The sequence below is a fragment of the Corvus cornix genome, chromosome 1 (genome assembly GCF_000738735.6).
Source record: "Corvus cornix cornix isolate S_Up_H32 chromosome 1, ASM73873v5, whole genome shotgun sequence".
NCBI classification, from domain to species: domain Eukaryota; kingdom Metazoa; phylum Chordata; class Aves; order Passeriformes; family Corvidae; genus Corvus; species Corvus cornix.
The window spans coordinates 84,057,806-84,076,694 of record NC_046332.1 but is presented as its reverse complement, the minus strand read 5'-3'; the positions used below and the strand labels follow the sequence as shown (position 1 = coordinate 84,076,694).

General features: G+C 45.4%; 1 protein-coding gene and 1 long non-coding RNA gene across 2 annotated transcripts; one reads left to right on the top strand and one right to left on the bottom strand.

Moving 5' to 3' along the window:
* The first annotated feature begins 709 nt into the window (after positions 1-709).
* On the top strand, positions 710-17,253 carry SHOX (short stature homeobox). The gene is made up of 5 exons (XM_039569821.1): positions 710-1,732; positions 4,927-5,135; positions 9,509-9,566; positions 9,657-9,745; positions 11,176-17,253. Exons 1-5 carry the CDS (start codon positions 1,459-1,461, stop codon positions 11,419-11,421), a joined length of 876 nt encoding a protein of 291 aa, XP_039425755.1. The 5' UTR covers positions 710-1,458; the 3' UTR covers positions 11,422-17,253.
* On the bottom strand, positions 3,867-11,424 carry LOC120411768. Its single transcript, XR_005604294.1, has 3 exons — positions 11,257-11,424; positions 10,747-10,874; positions 3,867-4,930 (listed from the first exon to the last, which is right to left on the bottom strand). It is a non-coding gene; the product is annotated as an uncharacterized LOC120411768 (long non-coding RNA).
* Positions 17,254-18,889: the final 1,636 nt, after the last annotated feature.

The window sequence follows — 18,889 nt, the reverse complement described above, 5'->3', positions numbered from 1 at the left end:
TGATTATCTCAAACTCGAGGCGAGAGAAAGGGAAGGACGTAAAAAGCCAAATGACCAGAAGACAAAATTCCTTCAAATACCGAATAACCCTTCGCGTTAAAGCCCGAGGAGAAGAGACAGAAATAAATAGCTGGGAAGTCGACTCCGCATGGGGATCAAACGATGCGGAGAGGCGCTGGGAATGCCGGCGCTGTTATCTGGAGACGAATTTCAGGCAGCTATTCAAGAGCACAGAATAATAATTATTCCAGGAGTACAACAAAAATAACTGCAGCCTACCAAGAACAAGGTGGGGAAATTATTGCCAGTTCTATGTTAAATCCAGCAGGATATGTTTCGTTCGGGAAAAAAAAAAGAAAAAAAAAAAGGCTTAATGCTCTATTTGTCGCGCACACAGTCCCGTGTTAACAAATTACCCCTCTGCTGCATGCAGCAGGATAGCTCGACATCCAGAGAAACATTTCATATTTTAATTTCCCCCTACAGACAACATAATAACAATAAACAAGAAAACAGATCCTGCAATGTTCACACGCGTCTGGAGAGACCCCCTACCTACGGATACCCCCCAGCCAAACAACCCACTCCAAATCCTCCGAACACACCGACACGGATCTCCGAGGCACCTCGCAACTTGTTTAGCTGCAGCACACGTCCCCCTCCGCGCACCCACCCACCCACCCACCGCCAGCCAGAACAGGCAGTACTTTTAAAAGAGCATTTTTGTTTCGCCGATTATTTTGACCGTTTAATTAAGAGAAATTAGCTAAATAGCAAATCAGGTAGAATTTCCAATGATTACAACAAATGCACATCTCCGGCTTTTTATTCATTACCTTTTTTATTGAACACTCATTTTCCTTTCCTCTTGACAGCGATACATTAAATTGCAGGAGCACAGTTATTTGGTTAGCTGTGGGTCCGTTTTTACTCACAGTGTTGCCACGCACAGGATGTCCTTAAAATCAATTAAGTCTTCCTCGACTCTCATTTCTGCAACCCATTTACAGAATGTAGATACCTATTTTCATGTTTTCCTCTTCCCCCCCTCCCTTCCTTTTATTCCTCGCTCTCTCTCTCTCTCTTCCTCTCTCTCTCTCCCTCCCCCCCGCTTTTTCGCTGTTGCCTCTTTGCCTCCCTAAATCAAGGTGCAAAGATGCCAAAGAGTGATGAAATGAAAAGAAAGCCAATTGCTGGACTGAGGTGGGGGAGATAGCTGCTCGGAGTCCGCCTGCGACTATGGAGCAGTCAGTAATTGCTGGAGACAGGGAGAGCTGGGGGTTGGGCTGAGGTAGCCATGTATAAATAGTGTGATCTCAAATTGAAAGGCATAAATAACAGCAGGAGTGATCTAACCCTATACAGCCCATCTTCTACGTGCAAAAACAGCGTGCGGAGGACGGCCACATCTCCGATTGAAAACAAGTGGATCTCTGTGGATAAGATCACCGGGCAGCCATGGAAGAACTTACGGCTTTTGTATCCAAATCTTTTGACCAGAAAAGCAAAGAGAGCAGCAGCGGCAGTGGCAGCGGCAACAAGAAGGAGACGATCACGTACAGGGAAGTTTTGGAGAGTGGGTTGGCTCGCTCTAGGGAGCTTGGAAACTCTGATTCTAACCTGCAGGACATGACCGAGAGCAGCAACCATTGCCCGGTGCATCTTTTCAAAGACCACGTAGAGAGCGACAAGGACAAACTGAAGGAGTTCAACACGGGCAGGACAGCGGAAGGTAAGAGCAGGGCTGGGCGCCCTCGGCCCCGCGCTTCTCGCCGGCAGCCCCGGTCCCTTCCCGGCTGCCCCTGGCTTTCCGCGGCGGGGGCGACTTGGTCACCGCGGCCCCGGTTCCGGCCCCGGCGGGGCGAGCGGGATCGCCTCCCGCATCCTGCTTCCCTCCTGCGGTCACCTCCCTCCCGCAGCGGCGGGAACACAGGCTTAGGAACACGTACTCCTGCATGCATAACGTGAGTGTAGCCGTGAAAAATAAGTCACAACTTCGGTCCTGCCCCCCCGCCGGCCCCCGTTCACATCCGAAATCGATCCGGTGCGTTAGGCGTTCTCTCGCCTGGGGGAAGGGGGCAGCGCAGCACGTCAGACGTTTTTGTCTATCTGTGTATTTTTGTACGAGGAAACCTTGTCCGGGTAGTTTTAATGCCTTAGGAGACCTGTTCTTCCTGCTTCCGGGCCGTCAGGATGCTGCTGCTTGTTTTGGGAGAAAGCGGCGTGTGGAGAGGGCTCTCCCTGGACGTTTTGTCTTGGGTCGGTCAGCCTGTCCTGCTCAGAGGCTCCGACCGGCGGGGACGAGAAGGAGGAGAGGAGCCTGGCTGTGGGGCAGCTGCCCGGACCCGGTGAGACAGAACGTCGCTGCGGCGAGAGGCACCGGCCGGCCCGGCCGACTGCTCCCTCGGTCCCCTGCCAGTTCTCTCACCTGGGCCAGGGCAGCACGGCACCCCGCCGACCGACGGGCAAAACGGCATTCCTTCTCTAAGCAACGACAACAACAACAACAACAAATTTAAAATATGTGTATTTTTTGAAGCAAGACAACTAAAAATCCCGCACAGGCTCACTGGGGAAGGAGAGACTAAATATGACGGGGGGATTAGAAAGTTGAGAAAGTGTCTCTAGGCAAGTTAGACAGGTGGACCTGCCTGGGGAGCTACTGGCTAGCTTGGGGTAATAAAAACCAGTTAATAGGTTGGGGAGCAACAACCAGCCTTTCAGCTGTTTCCTACTGTTTGATCTTGTTTAATATAACACTGGGCGATTTAATTTACAGCCCAAACTTTTATTTTATATCCTTCTCTTTTCTACCTGCTCCCCAAACAGAAGAACGGGGTATAACCACGTATTCGGGTACCCGTATTTCTGCACAAGCCAGTACCACTCAGCTCTGCTTATTTTCCTTCTCTGGTCGAGAGACTGAAAAATAAGAACGTTCAGTTTAAGGGAATCATTCGCGCAGGAGATGATTTTTAAAAATGAAAGCAGGGCATGCTTCAGCAATCAAAAATAAAATGCGAACGAACGAAAAAAACCCCTCTACTACTCTCCCTTTCCCCGTGAATCGAAATTCTGGTTTGTATGTTTAGCTAATCTAATCTAATCTATGGAGAGAGGCTGGGGGTGGGGATGGAAGGGAGGAGTTGGAAAGAGCTGAGATGCTTGTGACAGTTTAAATTCATGCCAGGTTTCAGTCTAATTTCAACTGATTCCGCCGTGTGATTTCAGTCCCACCGATATGCTAGTTAATATTTTATACCTATCACGGACATGCTGTAGCCTCGGAAAAGAGACAGCTTTTGAACGCGCCTGATTTTCCCTAGGCATTTGCTGGGTTAGCACCCTCGTCTTTTCATAGGGATTCCCTTTACAGGAGAAATGAGAACAAAACGCCATTAAAACCAACCACCGAATATCCCCATCCGGAGGCCAGACCCTTCCCAAAGTTTTATGTAGCCAGTATCAGCCCGGAGCCAGGAGGAACAATCACGGCCAGGGACAGTTTTCATTTTGGAAGTGAAAACGAGTGCTTCGACTTGGGTCTGGCCTTACTTAAGCCCAGATGCAGTTCAGGACGCTTTATTATGTTTAATTAACTTACGATTTGCAGTTTATAATTTGCATTTTGGGATGCCCCTAAGTATATAGGTTAACATATGTGCATGCACATATTACTGGGTGTGTGTATACACACGTACATATGTATATAATATCTGTGTATTTGGTGAGGAAAAGGGACTTAATTCGGGATCATCCGCAGACGCGTCTCCCCCCAGATCCACACCACCCAGAAGGTGAGGCACGACAAAGGAGGCAGTCAGAACTGGCTCGTCCCGGGACTCCGCCAGTGCCCGCGCTGGATACGCACCCGGCGGGGCGCCCCAGGCAGGCAGGGGATCCCGGGGAACCGGTTCAGCCTAAAGCGGTGTCCCCCGCTGCAGCATCTCTTCCTCTTTTCGTTAGCTGGATTTAAAAAAAGGGACAGTGCCTTAGGCCTCCCGGCATTAAGGAAAAGGAGAAAAATTATAATAATAAAAAAGAAGGAAATAATTTGCCAAAGCAAAAGAAATCTTCCTACCCAAGACAGAAAAGGGGAGCTGTTTTACCCGCTGCGCCCACAGCCCACCTCCCCTCTGCCCGGGACAAACATGCTCAGCGGCTGCCTCTGGTCGCAAGCTCTCCACAAGCCCTGTTGGAGTCCCTGAAGGTTGGGAGGGTTCCTGCTGTTTCGGAGGGGCTGGGAGTGACCCATGGCCCTGGAGTCCTCTGTCCCGCACAGGGCCACGCGGGACCGCTGCCCCCGTGGTTTCGACCCGCTGGCAGATATTTTGGGGGAAAGAGGGTTGACAAGGAGGAGAGAGACGGGCGGTCTCGGTCTCATGCCCAGGGAAAGTTTCTTTTACGAGGCAAATATTTTCACAGTGGATTCACCATGACAGCATTAGGGAGCTTCTTGCATAACCCTCTCTGGGAGAAAACGTCGCCGGAGAAACCCCCTTCCCCCACCTCTTCTCTCTGCTGGAGGTATCGGGGGGCCGGCGGTTTTCCTACCAACCCCTTCCCCGAACTGCTCGTGCCAATGGGCCGGCAGGGCTTCCTCCTAACCCTGGAAAGAAAATAAAATGATATTTATCTGTATAGGTTTTCTGATAGGGCATCAGACAGGCAAGGCAGCGCGGCTCCCTTCCACCCTCCGGCCCTTGGGCGAGCTGCCCCCTGCCCGGCGTTGAGCCTGTAGCGGAGCTCAGCCCCCCTCGCCCCTGCGGGGCCTGCCCGGGGACCTCCTGCCCGCCCGCCAGCTGCACCCGCAAGTTGTGCTGAGTTTGGGGACGAAGACGGGAGGAGGGAGACCCCCGTGTGAGAGAATTTCGAAGAGGTGCGAGGGGAGGCTCAGTGTCGTTTTCTTCTTCCCCCTCCCGGCAGGCATCTACGAATGCAAAGAGAAGAGAGAAGATGTGAAATCAGAAGATGAAGACGGACAGACCAAGCTTAAACAAAGGAGAAGCAGAACCAATTTCACACTAGAGCAGCTGAACGAGCTGGAAAGACTTTTTGATGAGACTCACTATCCAGATGCCTTCATGAGGGAGGAACTAAGCCAGAGGCTGGGACTGTCTGAAGCTAGGGTTCAGGTAAGAGAAGGGCTCTGTTCCTGGAAACGTCCTCACCTCACTTCCTAACTGCCAGCGGATCCTAGCACAGTGCCCCGTTTCATGCAAAACGGGGAGGTGAAGGCAGAGGTGACACGTGTGATGGGGAAGCTGTTTGCAAGTCTGCTGTACCTGTCCTGCCAAACAGTTATTCTGCTCTGGGAATATCTGCCCGTGTCTTGCGTTTCCTAGGAAGGCGGTTTAAATTTTTTTTTTTTTTTTTGGTACGTGTGTGGGGTAGGGTGGTTGGGTGGTGATAATGTTGACAAGTCTCTAATAACTGAACGATTTTTTTTTAATTTAAAATTTCTTTTTTCCCGTTGCAAACGTGCCATTTACTCTCCCTTAATCCTTACTTTCTTCCCGCTTTTTATTTTATGGGGCCATTATGGGGAAAAAAAGAAAAAGGCCAGAAAACAATTGCCTGAATAAGGCTAGACACTTTGGGTGCTGAGGGACGGGATTAGCCAGGGCCGGGGGAAAGGTGCCGGCTCTGATTCGCACAGCAAGCATATGAATGCATGCCACCCCATCTGGTGGAGGTTCCCCCCGTCCCTCTCATCCCGCTTCAGAGGCAGCTAAATGCCAATTAGACTTCGAAATCTTGAAAATAGATCCCGGTTGCTGTAGTCCTGGGGCCACCAGAGCTGTCTGTTTGGGTGGCTCCACATCGATTATTTTAAAATTCGATTTTCAGTTTGATGCAGAGGAAAAATACTCCTTTCCCCCAAGCCAACTAGGGAATGCTTCCACAAAACAGACATAATATTAAAAGAAACTAAATCCCCCAACCAAACAAAAAACCCCAACATAGAAATAATTATCAAAAATTGACCTAGAAAAAATTAATAAGATCAACCTGTGGCTCTCTGAGCAGGCCCAGAGCAGGAGAAACCTGAAGGAAATCCCTTCTTGGATTAAAATTCTGTGCTTGGCCTAACAGACACAAACCAAACTAAAACTCAAGAAGAAAAAGTCACCAAGGCAACCCCTCCACAGAACAAAACGCCTTCACACCATGGAGATAAGAGATGCCCATGTATATGTATATCTGCCTATAGGAGTGTGCGGGTGGCTATGGCTACGGCTCTGTGGGCATGGATGAAGGCCTCCATGCCCTGCCCTCACTCCCGGGGCACAGCGAGAAGTTAAGATATATGGCCCCGAGATGGAGTGGGGAGAGGGGTCTGTTTGACCCCCTCTTTAACCGTGGAAAGCAAGCAGACAGCACACTGCTCAGCCAGCATTTGCCTGAGCAAGCCACTACCTCGCTTTAAACAACTATCTCCTGGAGGCAAATCCTGAAATAAATGGACTATCTGGGTTGTTTCCGTTCTTTTTTTTTTTTTTTTTTTTTTTTTCTCTCCTTCTTTTAAGGTTTTATTCTCCCCTCAGCTCCTGCCACACTCAGTACAAACCGAGCTGGGCAAGGGATGGTGCTGGGCATACGCCTTAGGAATGGCAGCTTGCAGGGAGTGTTGCAGGGGTTCAGAGTGCTGCTGGCCTACTTTCTCCTGGAAGATTGATCTAACCACACCATATAAATTAATGAAAAGATTAAACTTTTGCTGAAGGGGACATCAACTCTTATGTCATCTTCCCAGATCTTCTTACTTGGGCTCTGTAATATCTTTCCAAGGCCTTGATGTACTGTTTCTATAAAAATAAATTACTTGTAATTGAATTCTGCACTCTTTCTTTCAAGTACTTTATTACTGAGGAGCACCTTAACAGGATGTTCATAGTTACAGGAAAATTGGTGCTTCAAGTGCTTACAGATCTTAAAACAGCACACACACAAACAAACAAACAAAAACAAACAAAAAGAGTCAGGAGGAGATTATGACCGAGATTAAAAAAAAAAAAAGAGTATTTAATAATTTTATATAAGAGGTTTGCATGGATTAAAAACCCCCATACATAAAATAACTATAAAGAGGAAAAAGAGGAAAATGGGTAATTAATTAGGAAATAAGCGGAGAATTAATATCCATCAATAAGTGGAAGCAGAAAAAAAGAGAAAAAGACAGAAAAGGGAAAGGTATTTTTTTTTCTAATACTTTTAGAATTGTTCTCTAATTCCTATCTGAACCTCTTGTCCCTTGCTGTTAAAGGATATAGTTTCAATTTAGCGTGGAAATTTGCTGTAAATAAATTGAAGCTCCTATGGTAGCTAGTCCTTATTAACCTTTTATTTTTAGTGTTGTACTGGAAACTCATATCACCCAGCTGTCAGGGTTATAATTGAAAGTTATGAGACCATAGTGAGGAGCAGGCAGTAATTCAATTACAACAAATATCTTTGGGTTTATGGTGCAGGGCTAAATTAAATGTCATTATTCACTGTCTCTAATGGAAATCAAAAGGAAATCAGATTAGAGCATTTGTGAAAGAAATCACTGAGTGATCCTTAATGAAGAAATAACTGTCTAAAACAGTGTACTGTGCTTTACTTAGCATATTCATGACTAATTGGAATTGATCGCGAATCACACCAAGCCTGATTTATTATCGCTTAACGCAGTGGCTAATTCATCACTTTTATTCCTCATAACCTTATTTTTTCGTAGCTAAAGGGAAAGGGCACTTCGTTTTCGAGATTTAAATATAATTTCGGTTTGAAAGATGTTCTGATTTGCAAGAGAAGTTGTTTAAACGCTGCTTAAATTTCTTCTGACAATTTACACTGCTTTGGCGAGGCGGGGGGGCGTGGGGAACACACACAAGGAGATTTCCTGCAAGGATTTACCACAGTAGAAAAACGTATTATTGTCGCTACAGCTCGATAATATTTTGCATGCTCATATTTAAATACGTATATACATGCATATAAATCCCTAACGGCCCGGTTAAAAGGAGAAGCGATGCATGTTGTTAACATTTGCGTATTGTTGGTAGGGAAAAATAAGCTTGTGCCGCGCTGTGCAGGGCAGCGGGACGGCAGTGATGCCCGCTTAGCGCGGGGAGGGCTGCGCTGGCGACAGCCGTAAGGGACAGGAACCGGGACTGGTGGGTGGGTCTGTCTGTCTGTCTGTCCGTCGGTCGGTCGATCGATCGATCGATCGATCTGTCCGCACCCGCGGCGCTCCGCCGTTGCCCGCTGCGCGCTTCCCCCACAGACACCCTAGGCAGGAAAAATGGTGCGCTAAATCAGAGAAGGCCAATACCTACTTAAGAAAATCACTGAGGTACCCGAGGTAATTAATGCCTTCGGAAGCCTTTCTTTGCACTAATTACTCCGTTGTAAATGACCATCATTAAGGCAATTGAAGAAAGCTTGAAGGGAAAATTTGATGTAGGAAGTGCAGTTAGTATTAATTAACCGTATGATCTCTTGGCAAGTGCAAGAACATCAAAGGTTGTAGGTGTTTACTTAGCTACAAGATTTTATCAGCGGTGAAAGTCAATGTTTGTCCATATTCGGTAGGTTTTGGTGTAAAGATAAGGGTCCGCAAAATATTTTGGCCCGCACTTCTGACGATGTTTTGCGGAGAGATGCTAATCAAGCACGGCAGAAGGGGAAATGTAAAGGAAGGTCTAAAATGCCCCTGGAAAAGGGGCACGGGAAGCGCAGTGGCAACTGCAAAGTTCTGCGATTGTTTGAGTGAGAACGGCTGGAATTGGGGCAGTATTATCAAATTACAGGCATTTCTCGGGTGCATAAGCACTTCTTTACATCCCAGCCTGCAAAAGATGCTGCTCTTCTCTGTCCAGAAGTCGGAGGAAGAGAATTTTATTTTCTTTAACATGTAAGGAACGGTGAATGATTCAGACCCTTTCGCGAAAGTTCAGTGTCTCGCATCTTGTCGGAGATCATCGATTTCAAGCCCGGCTCGGGAGAGGGCAGGAAGTCCAGTCTCTTGGGGGCCAGACCCCGGAGTCTGACCTGGCCCACGCTGGCTCTTCCCGGGCTGTTTAAGATTACTAGGAAGGGTACGAGGGTCCCACCCGTCCTGCGGGTGGTCTTATTGTCGCTCCAGACGGGTGGCACAAAGACCGCCACTGCCTGCCGAGGGGATGAGGGGGCCCCCGAGACTCGGGGCTAAGCGGCAGGCTCCCGGTCTCTTCGGCTGCGAGGGCACTTCCCACCTCCTATGTTCGACTGGGGGACCACAACAAGGAGCAGGACCTCTCCCCCCAACAGCCCCCACAGCAGCACAGAGAGGGGCTCACTCCCCCTTGGGTTGAGAGGCTCCCCTCGGCTGCTCCCGAGGAGGGACTTCAGCAGAGTTGTTCAGTCACTCGCCTCACCCTTCCATCCCTAGCTCCTGCGAAAATGCTCCCCTTAGCAGCTGCCTAGGCCACCTCCATTTTTCTGTTGTTGTTTTGTTTTTGTTTGCTTTTTCTTTTTACAGGTCTGGTTCCAGAACAGGAGAGCAAAGTGCCGAAAGCAGGAAAACCAGATGCACAAAGGTGGGTTAGGGGTGCGGACCGGCCGGGCGGTGGTGGCCTCGGAGCCCCGGGGTGCCTCCGCCACTCACCCAGCCCTGTCTCTCCCCGCAGGTGTGATCCTGGGAACCGCCAGCCATTTAGACGCCTGCAGAGTAGCCCCCTATGTGAATATGGGAGCCCTGAGGATGCCTTTCCAACAGGTAGTTAGCTCCGGTTTTATTTTACTTTCCCTCAGCAAGCTCCGACCCCCATCCGTTTGCCCGGGAGGAAGCCGGACACGTTTACAAGTGCCATTTATATAGAAGTTGGCAGGTATTAAAAACAGACTGTAAAACTTCGTGAAGGAGCCCCTGCCCTGCTTTCGGGAGCTCAGCGCTCCTCGGGGCCGGGGAGAGGACGGAGCGGGGGGTCCCGCGGCCCCAGGAGGGGCCGGCGGGGCTAAGGGCCCCTCCGCCGCCGTGCGATGGGCTGGCACACGGCCCCAGGCCGCCCGCAGACCGGACTGGCCTCCCGGGGGCGCATGGCCTTCCCCGGGCAGGGTGGGCCCGGGAGCGCCCGGGAAAGCCCGTCCGCCTTCTGCGAGGACCGAGCGGCTCGGTCCCGAGCAGCCCAGGGGGCTTCGGTCTCCTCCTGGCGCCGGAGAGGGCTGTGGGAGAAGGCTTTTCCACCCGATGGGCGAAACCATAAGGGGGAAAAGCTATGCGGACCCTTACGCTGTCGTTCCCCTCCTCTTTCCGAGGCGGGCTGTCGAGACCGGTCCTTTTCCGATGGACGCGGCCACCCCCGGAGGTGGGAGGCTGCTCCCAAATGCTCTGCCATCGTGGTGGTCAGCCAGGACAGGGGCAGTGGCAGAGTGCAGGCACCGACGCCACTGTGAGGCCTGGGTCCATGCCCCAGGGAGGCACAGCCAGCCGGGGAAGGCCGCTGGGGAAAACCGGGGCCAGGGATATGAAATTCCGTTCCCGCTTCTAGCCGGTTGTAACTCTCCCTCCCTCGTTCTTTTTTTTTTTTTTTTTTTTTTTTTTTTGGTCAATTAATCCGGGAATTGATTTTTTCCAGCCCAAAGGGACCCTCCACCACCTTCTCCGTCTCGGAGACACGTGGAGCTGACAGATTAATTGTATTGATTTTTAAAAGACATATTTGGACCAAAATAATTAAATACATAAATAAACTCTCCCCCACTCCTCCCCGAACCTACCCGGAGCTGAAATCTCTCAGTCAACCCAACGTGTTTGTGTAGGTCTAGAAAGCTCCAAAGCAAACAGTAGCCGGCTATAGAAGGGACCCATGGCCAAAGAGTTTTTAGCAAGGTATAAATAAACATCCCTGGAAAAAAAAAAAAAAATTAGCTATTTAGCACTTGTTGGCGCCCGTGCGTTGGGCCGCATTTATTTATTTATTTATTTATTTATTACCACGAGGAGGAGGGTTGAACGTGTCTCTGTGCCCTTGGCTGAGCAAGGGGCGGAGGTTTGCCGCCCTGACTGCGGGGGGAACTCCGCTCACAAGTTGGTCTTTTCATCCGCCGGGCTCCCGGGCGGGGTGGAGGTGCGGGGTGGGTTGGGGGGCTGTGCGCCCCACGCCGCGGGCTCGGGACTGACGCCGTGTCTCTGCCACCGCCGCCCAGGTCCAGGCGCAGCTGCAGCTGGAGGGCGTGGCCCACGCGCACCCGCACCTGCACCCGCACCTGGCGGCCCACGCGCCCTACCTGATGTTCCCGCCGCCGCCCTTCGGGCTGCCCATCGCCTCCCTGGCGGAGTCCGCCTCCGCCGCCGCCGTGGTGGCCGCTGCCGCCAAGAGCAACAGCAAGAACTCCAGCATCGCCGACCTGCGGCTGAAGGCCCGCAAGCACGCCGAGGCCCTGGGGCTCTGACACGCTTCCCCCGAGCCCCACTTCACACCCCGCCCCGGGTGCCCGCGGCGGGCGGGTGTGTGACCCGCACGGACCGCCGCTCTGCCCCCCCGCTCCTCCTCATCCTCCTCCTTCCTGGCCGCAGGGCGAGCAGCGAGCGCTCCGGCCGCCCTGCCGCCTTATCTCTTTTTTATTTTATTCTATATTTTTGTTTTGTTTTGTTTTTATTTCTTTCCCGTTCCCCGAGGTCTGCGAGCGCTCGGCGGCTGCGCCCTCCCGCCACTCCGCTCGCCCGCTCGGCCCCAGGGACTCGGCGGCCGGGAGGTGCCGCGTGGCGCGGTGGGGACGCTCCGCCCGCCGCGGGCCCGCGGACTCAACACACGCGAGCAGCAGACACCCACCCGCGAGTCAGAGACTCCTCGGAGGACAAAGTAGGTGGGAGGAGAGAGAAAAGAGAGTTTAAAAAAAAAATCACAAAAAGAGAAAAAAAAAAAAAAAGAAAGGAAACGATCTCTAAATTATGTTAATCTGTGAACATTGGGGACACTTTGGATTTTTGACCCTGGCAAAAGTGATCGCTCCGGCATAACGTCATCTGCTGCTGTCAGTTTTGCTACCTTGTGCATGTGTCAAACTAAACACGTTTTGAAGATCAGAAATATATTAGAACAAAACGAAACAAAACAAATAGTAATAATAATAAATAATAAATCCTTGGGGCTGGTCTCCATTAAAGATGACATTTCTTTGTTGCCAACAGTATTATTTCACTGCCATGAATCTCTTCCATCACTGAGGAGCTGCTGCTGCTGCAGAACTGGTTTGAATTTAAATGTGGAATTTCAGATCTGAGGCAAGGGCAGGTTTTTATTTTCCTTCTTTTCTTTCCTAAAAAAACCAAACCAGCAATAACAAAAAAGTGTGTCTCAAATGGCTATGTCCTTTGAAAGGAGAAAAAGAGAGAGACTAGAATTTACTAATTGTTAGTGATAACTTGAAAGATGGGAACAATAAGAAATGCACCTGTTTTGCCAGAATTACCTGAACTCAAAGAGATGTATTGTGCCATAGAAACAGGTCAGTTTTTCATTTTTTCCCCCAAATGCCTAGATCTTTGAATCAGAATCTCACTGTTTTACAGGATGTTGAAAGAATGAATTATATGTCAAAGATGGACATACGGTTTTAAGGCATAATACTGATGCAGCATTAATTTTAGTGAAATGCAATTAAGTGCAGTAAAGTGCAATACTGTAAATATTATAGATTAAAAAAAAATAGCCGTACTTATTCTGTTAATAACCGATTCTGCAAGATCTATAACTTAAATCCGTTACACTCAGACTGGTGCATTGCAGTTCCTTGCCAAAATGACAGTCTGAGTCTTCTATGAATGGATAAAGTTATATGTATCACATATGGGAAAAGGTAGATACTGTAATTTCTAGTCAACTTAATGTGCCATATTTCTGCGAAGCAGGCTGAAAAGTCTGTATGACAGTTTCACACGATTTTAAGTAAAAAACAAAGCAACAAACCCAAACAAACTAAAACAACCCATAGAAGTGTTCGGTAGAAGAGCACAAGTTCAATATTTTGCCATTTTAATTTTTGCCTGTGATTTGGACACCAAGCAGTAAGCTAGTGCTTAAGCAGATTAACTACTACAAATCCAGCAAGGATGGAGAGTGGAGAAATTCTTCAAATTATATTTCCAAAGTGTCTGGGTTTACTGACCCTCCTCCCCAGTTCTACATTTTCTGTTATTCACTTCTAATTAGATTCGGGGTTTTTTAAAAATTTTCACTGGGGAGGAGAGAGGAAGGTACAAATAGTGGTCTTGTCTTCATCTAACAAGATAGTTATTTGTTGCCTTTGCTAACCAGGTCTGTGTTGATGGAAGGTTATCCTCTGAATAGCACCATTATTAGGCCTGCTTTTTATGTCTCGTTTAGCAATCCATTACTAGTTTTGGCTTTTGCTGATATTTATCAAATCCAAATATTACTGTAGGACAAAAATTCATGCTTAGGATAATTTTTAGAGACTTTTCTTCTTTTTTGTGTTTTGTTTTTTTTTTTTTTCTCCTTCAATTTTTGATATTTTCTAGCAAGCAAATTTCTGGAATGTCAAAATTGTGCCATTTCCCTTCTATTTATTACATGAGAAGTAGTTAATATCTTGGATTTGCTGGGGCTGATAAAAGTTGCCTGCCTTTTTTTGCCTCTCTGTGAAAGTCTAGTACCTTTTAAAAGCAAGGCCAAAATATAAAGGTAGCATTACTTGTTGCTGAGAAATACAGACCAAATCTGAGGCAATTAACAATTTCTTATTGAAACAAGACATTGTCTAGAAAGTAAAATGTTATTCATGATGATGTATGAAATTCTGGCTAAAATGAGAAATATTTGAAGTAGTTCCAGCACTTCTAAAATGCAGATCTGAAAAAGAATAAACATTACCATAAAGGTGGTTTAGGCTATAGTAAGTAACCTGTTGTAATGGACGCCCACAGCCATTGAAGGAGAATTAGATATACAGTGTTGAAGACCAAAGGCAAAGAGCTATCGACTGAATAGGGACTGCTTGTTATCTGTACCTGTAATCTAATTTTTAGCCCTTCAAATCCTCTTTTGAGAAATTAAGAGAGGCTTACATGATTTTTTTTTGCAGTCCTGCGCTGGACTTTCAGAAAGGAGTGATTTTTACCCTCAAATAATTCCATAGAATGAACTTGTTGAAGTTGTAGGGTTGGGATATGAATTTTCTCAGTCATCTGAGATGCTGACAAGTGCTACCAATCTCAGTGTTACACATACAATATGCATCCACTTTGTATGGGAAGGAATAACTTTCTACCTTTGTTGTTCTAGATACAAACACAGCAAAAAAAGCCTGTAGACTTCTCTCAGAAATTTTACTTCTTTATTGTATTCAAAAACCAGCGGCAACATGAATATAATTCCCTGCTAAGATGAAACAAGGCTGGTAGTGTAGCATACATCTTTGCAGAATGAAATATTCTTACTTTTTTTCTGAGTGCTTTCAATGGATGTCTCAAGGACAGTCTTGCTCTCTACCACAGAAGGGAAGAAGGTGGCAAGATTTATCAGCTTAGCCTGCTTTGAAGGAGGTACCACAGCTCAGCCTGGGGAGAGGGGCAGGGTCTTGCTGGGAATCTATCAAGGTGCTTCATGCTGCTCTTGCATTTCATTTAGCATGAAAGGAAATGAAAATGTGCGCTGTGTAAGGGTTGTTGCCAAAACTGGTTCTGCTTTGCTTTCTTTAATGGGCCAATTACATTAATGAGGGTAAAAAAGCTTTGCCTTGTTTTGGAAGATGCACACAGGTGACCTCCTCTTCTTATCATCTTTACATCATTGGGAAGAAATGAGGCATCCTACCTGGCCTATCATGTATTGGACTGTACTTTTCTCTAAGTCACTGTGGCTCCATTCACCATATGGAGCTCCAGTGATCTGTACAAGCTGAGAATTTGGACCAAAGTGTCTACTCCATCTCTGTTAATGTGTGGTCTCTTTTTGTTCATTTGTTTGTTTTGTTTTTGTTTTTTGTTTTCTTAAGTAGGTTGGAGGTTGAAGATAACATAGGCATGGTCCTGAAGTGCTCATTAAAGTCTAAAAGTATTGTAATTGTTTGAGATTCTTAGGCATTCCAAGCCTCATTTATTGTTCACCATCATCCAGCCTGATCTTTGTGTAATCTTTGATTTGAGAAGTGTGAGATTTCCAGGATCATCAAAACAGCAGCCACTGAGCAGAATTTCCTTGGAGGAGGCCTTCATTTAGCATATGTGGATTGCTAAAGAATCTTTCTCGGAAGATTCGTCTGGTATTTGAAAAATAACTTGAATGAATGCCAAATGAATAATGATGTTTATAAGCAAGACTATAAAAAAGGCTTCATGCCTTACATGGGCCCCTTTATAATGGAAAGAATAGATTCTGGGATTTTTTGAAACTGTCAAATAAGTTAAAGTACTTCATTCATTTGTACTAAAATAGCCAGTTGACTCCATGGCTCATTTGTATTGACCTGGAAATATGCGAAAAAAATTATACTGAAAGTTTTTTTGTTTAGTAGGGTCATATAGAAGTAGTGACATTTTGGTTAATATCATAATACTTAGCACTTATATAATGTTTATTTGCAAAGCCCTGTATAAATGTCTATTATTTAATCCTTACCCATTATGAACTAGGTAAGAATTATTATCCCCATTTTTGTAGAAATTAAGGCATATAAATCAAGGGCCAGGTCCCATCACCCATTGTCAGCACTGAGTATTATTACTTCTGTTTCTGTAATCCAGCAACATCCCCCAGATCATAATCTGTCATGAACTTTGTGGTGGCAGACAACCTTTTACATAGCTGGGGCCGTGCTCCTTGAAATTTAAATTCTGTATCTGACTTCAGCAAAAGTTTTAAGGGGCACATTGAATTTGTTTTGGAGTGTCAGAATGTGCCTGTGAGTTATTTCCACAAAACATGAAGTTACTGTCCAATTCTCTGACCCTGTATGTCAAAGAGAATTTCGTTTATGACTCAATGGGGCTGAGTTGTGTCAGTGCTAAGTCTAAAACCAAATTTCCAAGTTCCCAACAGCATGCACAAATTGCTAAGAAACTCTGATTTCCAACTTCCCCTAATATAAATTTTTCACGCAGACCAAGCGTACAGATGTCAATTCTTTGCATGCTTTACCTGCTATGTCTTTTAGTCCTATGTTTGCCTATAAAATAATAATAAGACATGATTTTGAATTGACATAACATTGACACATTGGGACTGTTGACTCGAATAAAATAGACATGTAGTAGTACAGAAATCGAGATCCCTAAGGCAAACCCAGGTTATGGATTTTTTTGTTTGGTGACAAAAAATACGCATGTTTTCTGCTTGTTTAAATGTGCTAGGCAAAATCTCTCTTTTTTTTTTAAACTGATAATTTTAGTTTTTGGAGACATTATTGCTTTGGAGATGGCAGGCTTTTTTTCCCCTTCAGTTTGAGGAAAACTTTTAAAGTATAGTAAAAATAGATTACACATCTTTCTTAGAAATGTGTTTATTTTTATAATATCTAATATGTAATGATCCAAGTGGTGTCCCTGTAATTGTTAATTTTACTTAACTCTATAAAGTGCACACAACCAATATGGTTGGAAATTTTTTGTGTTCCTGTTTAAAAAGGGTGGTTGAAGCGCCCCACTTCTCATCTGTAAGCAACCTACTCACCCCATTATGTTGTTTTCTTTCCCTGATGTGACAGCATTTTCATGGCAACAAAGTTTTCAAACAGCTGTGGATAACATGGCAACAGCTTCTCATTTGGTCCTTTGAAAATCTCTACTGGTTGCAGCAAGATGTGATAGGGCTGGAGAAGGCCTGGTCTTGCTTGGAAACTAAAACAAAAAATAAAAAGAAGTGCGATGTGCTGCAGAGTGTGATCTCCTATCCTTCTGAGACGATTAGAGCCTTCTGCTTTACGCCTCATGCTTCTTGTAAAATGGCATCTCTAAGTCACTTCTTTAAAAGGTACAACATGGGCCCTGTCAATGTAATGAGGTGGCTAATTTTATATTTGTTATTTTTTGTTAGCTGGCTTTTCTAGCCAGGTCAGTGGAAGGCCATAGGCTTTGGTGTTTGAGGCATTCTTCAAAAGGGGTATGATGCCAGATATCCCTCAAATTTTGTCTGTTAGACAGAATTGATGCTAAAAGTTGGTGCCTAATTTTAGTAAATCAGCCTAGAAATTTGCTGGTTTCCAATAAATAACTGAAACATAATGCAGTTCATACACCTTATGTTGAAAATTGATATATAACTAAAATCACTTGAAGAATGTAGAAAATATCAGATTTTGAACCTGAAGATATTTATTGAAAGACAATACTTTCATGAATCTAGGCTTATGGTATATATTAATTACATCAAAGACAGGCAAATATCTCTGTTTCTTTGTATTAATGTATGTGGATGTTTTATTTATTTTTTGTTTGAAAAATCTAAATGTGTATTATTTTAATTATGTTGAGTGTAAATTTGACAATGCTTTGCATTTATTTTTATATTTTAAAAACCTGTTGCTTTTGCAAAAGTATGAGCAGCCAGTATGATTTGCAGTACCATAGCATTATTTTGGTTATATATTCACAGTGTGTCTGATTTACAGACATTTCAGGGATTGCTAAAATGAAACAAACAAACAAAAAAAATCTTCAAACCCAACTAATCTTAAAAGTTTGTACCCCTTTGCTATTGTGGAAGAGAAAAGGAAACAAGCAAACAACCTTTTCTAAGGTCTTGATTATGCCAGCATGCTCCTACATGAATTCACCAGACACGTTGAGTTCCATTTTTGGAGTGTATTATGTTGAATCACATGATATGAATGTACATCTTGTAAAAGTGAGATATGAATAAACTTATAAATATTTGTAGTCATGTGTTAACGGATACGCAGAACAACTACTACCAAAGGGAATATGAATAACAAGGTATTTCTCCTTGTTAAAACAGAGCTTTTACTTCTGTATTTAACTCTTTTTCAAGCACCTTATTTGCTTTCTCCTTGCGAGGAATCAAAGCTGTGCATCTTACTCTGTAGTCATTTTATTTCACTTACAAGTCTCTCATTGGCTTTTATGCAACAGAGTTGTTATAACAAGTTGTAGCTTAGTGATGGTTAATTAAAAGTTCCTTTTTGTACCCACGTAATAATAATAATAATAATATGGGGGTTTTTTGTTTCTATTTATTACTAGTTTGGCATCCTATTTTTTTAAAGGGGTAATAGTTTTCCCCTCGTGTTAGGAGGAATAAAGGAGCCTTCAGAATGGACCATTCTAGGGACTGTATTGTGATGGCTCTCATCTGGTGTCTGTTCAAATCAACAGGAAAGGCACTACATCAGGCTTTTATTTTTCAGGCAGTTAAGGAGTGTTTTCCATGTCCCTGCTTGGGTATGTTAGATGTAATTTTCTCCTGTAGTTTTATTCTTTCTAGTTGTAATCCAGCATTCTGATCTTGAAAAGTATATTTAGGGAGTCCTCTTGTTCCCCTGCGCCGTTTATTTCATCAACAGCAGCAAAGAAAACTGTATTGGTTGGAAGTCTTTGTTAGGTCTGTGAATCAGGTTCTAAACTTCCAAACTAGTCACAAGAGTCAGGTTACCTTGTCTTGTTTGAAAGTCAGTTTGTTTGACACGTAAGTGGCATTTAAACTTTATCAGCCTTATGGTAAAGGGTAGTTTCATATCCCAGCCCTTTCCACAAGTCCTCCCAGCATCTCTTTATTCTTTCTTGTCTGCAGCTGGCTGTGTATGCTGAAGTCAGAACCTGTATCTAGCTTTTCTAACCTTGGATTTTGTGCAAGTATTTGCATTTACTGGAGTTCTGACATGGAACATAACTGAACATAAGGGTTAGGGTTAGGGTGCAATATTCCCACATCGTGATTACTGTTTT

What these genes read in the sequence shown, in the direction of transcription:
- SHOX (XM_039569821.1), top strand. Translation starts at nt 1,459, where the DNA reads ATGGAAGAACTTACGGCTTTTGTATCCAAATCTTTTGACCAGAAAAGC. An exon ending in TGTCTGAAGCTAGGGTTCAG is followed by an intron (nt 5,136 to 9,508) that starts GTAAGAGAAGGG and finishes TTCTTTTTACAG; the next exon opens with GTCTGGTTCCAGAACAGGAG. An exon ending in TGAGGATGCCTTTCCAACAG is followed by an intron (nt 9,746 to 11,175) that starts GTAGTTAGCTCC and finishes ACCGCCGCCCAG; the next exon opens with GTCCAGGCGCAGCTGCAGCT.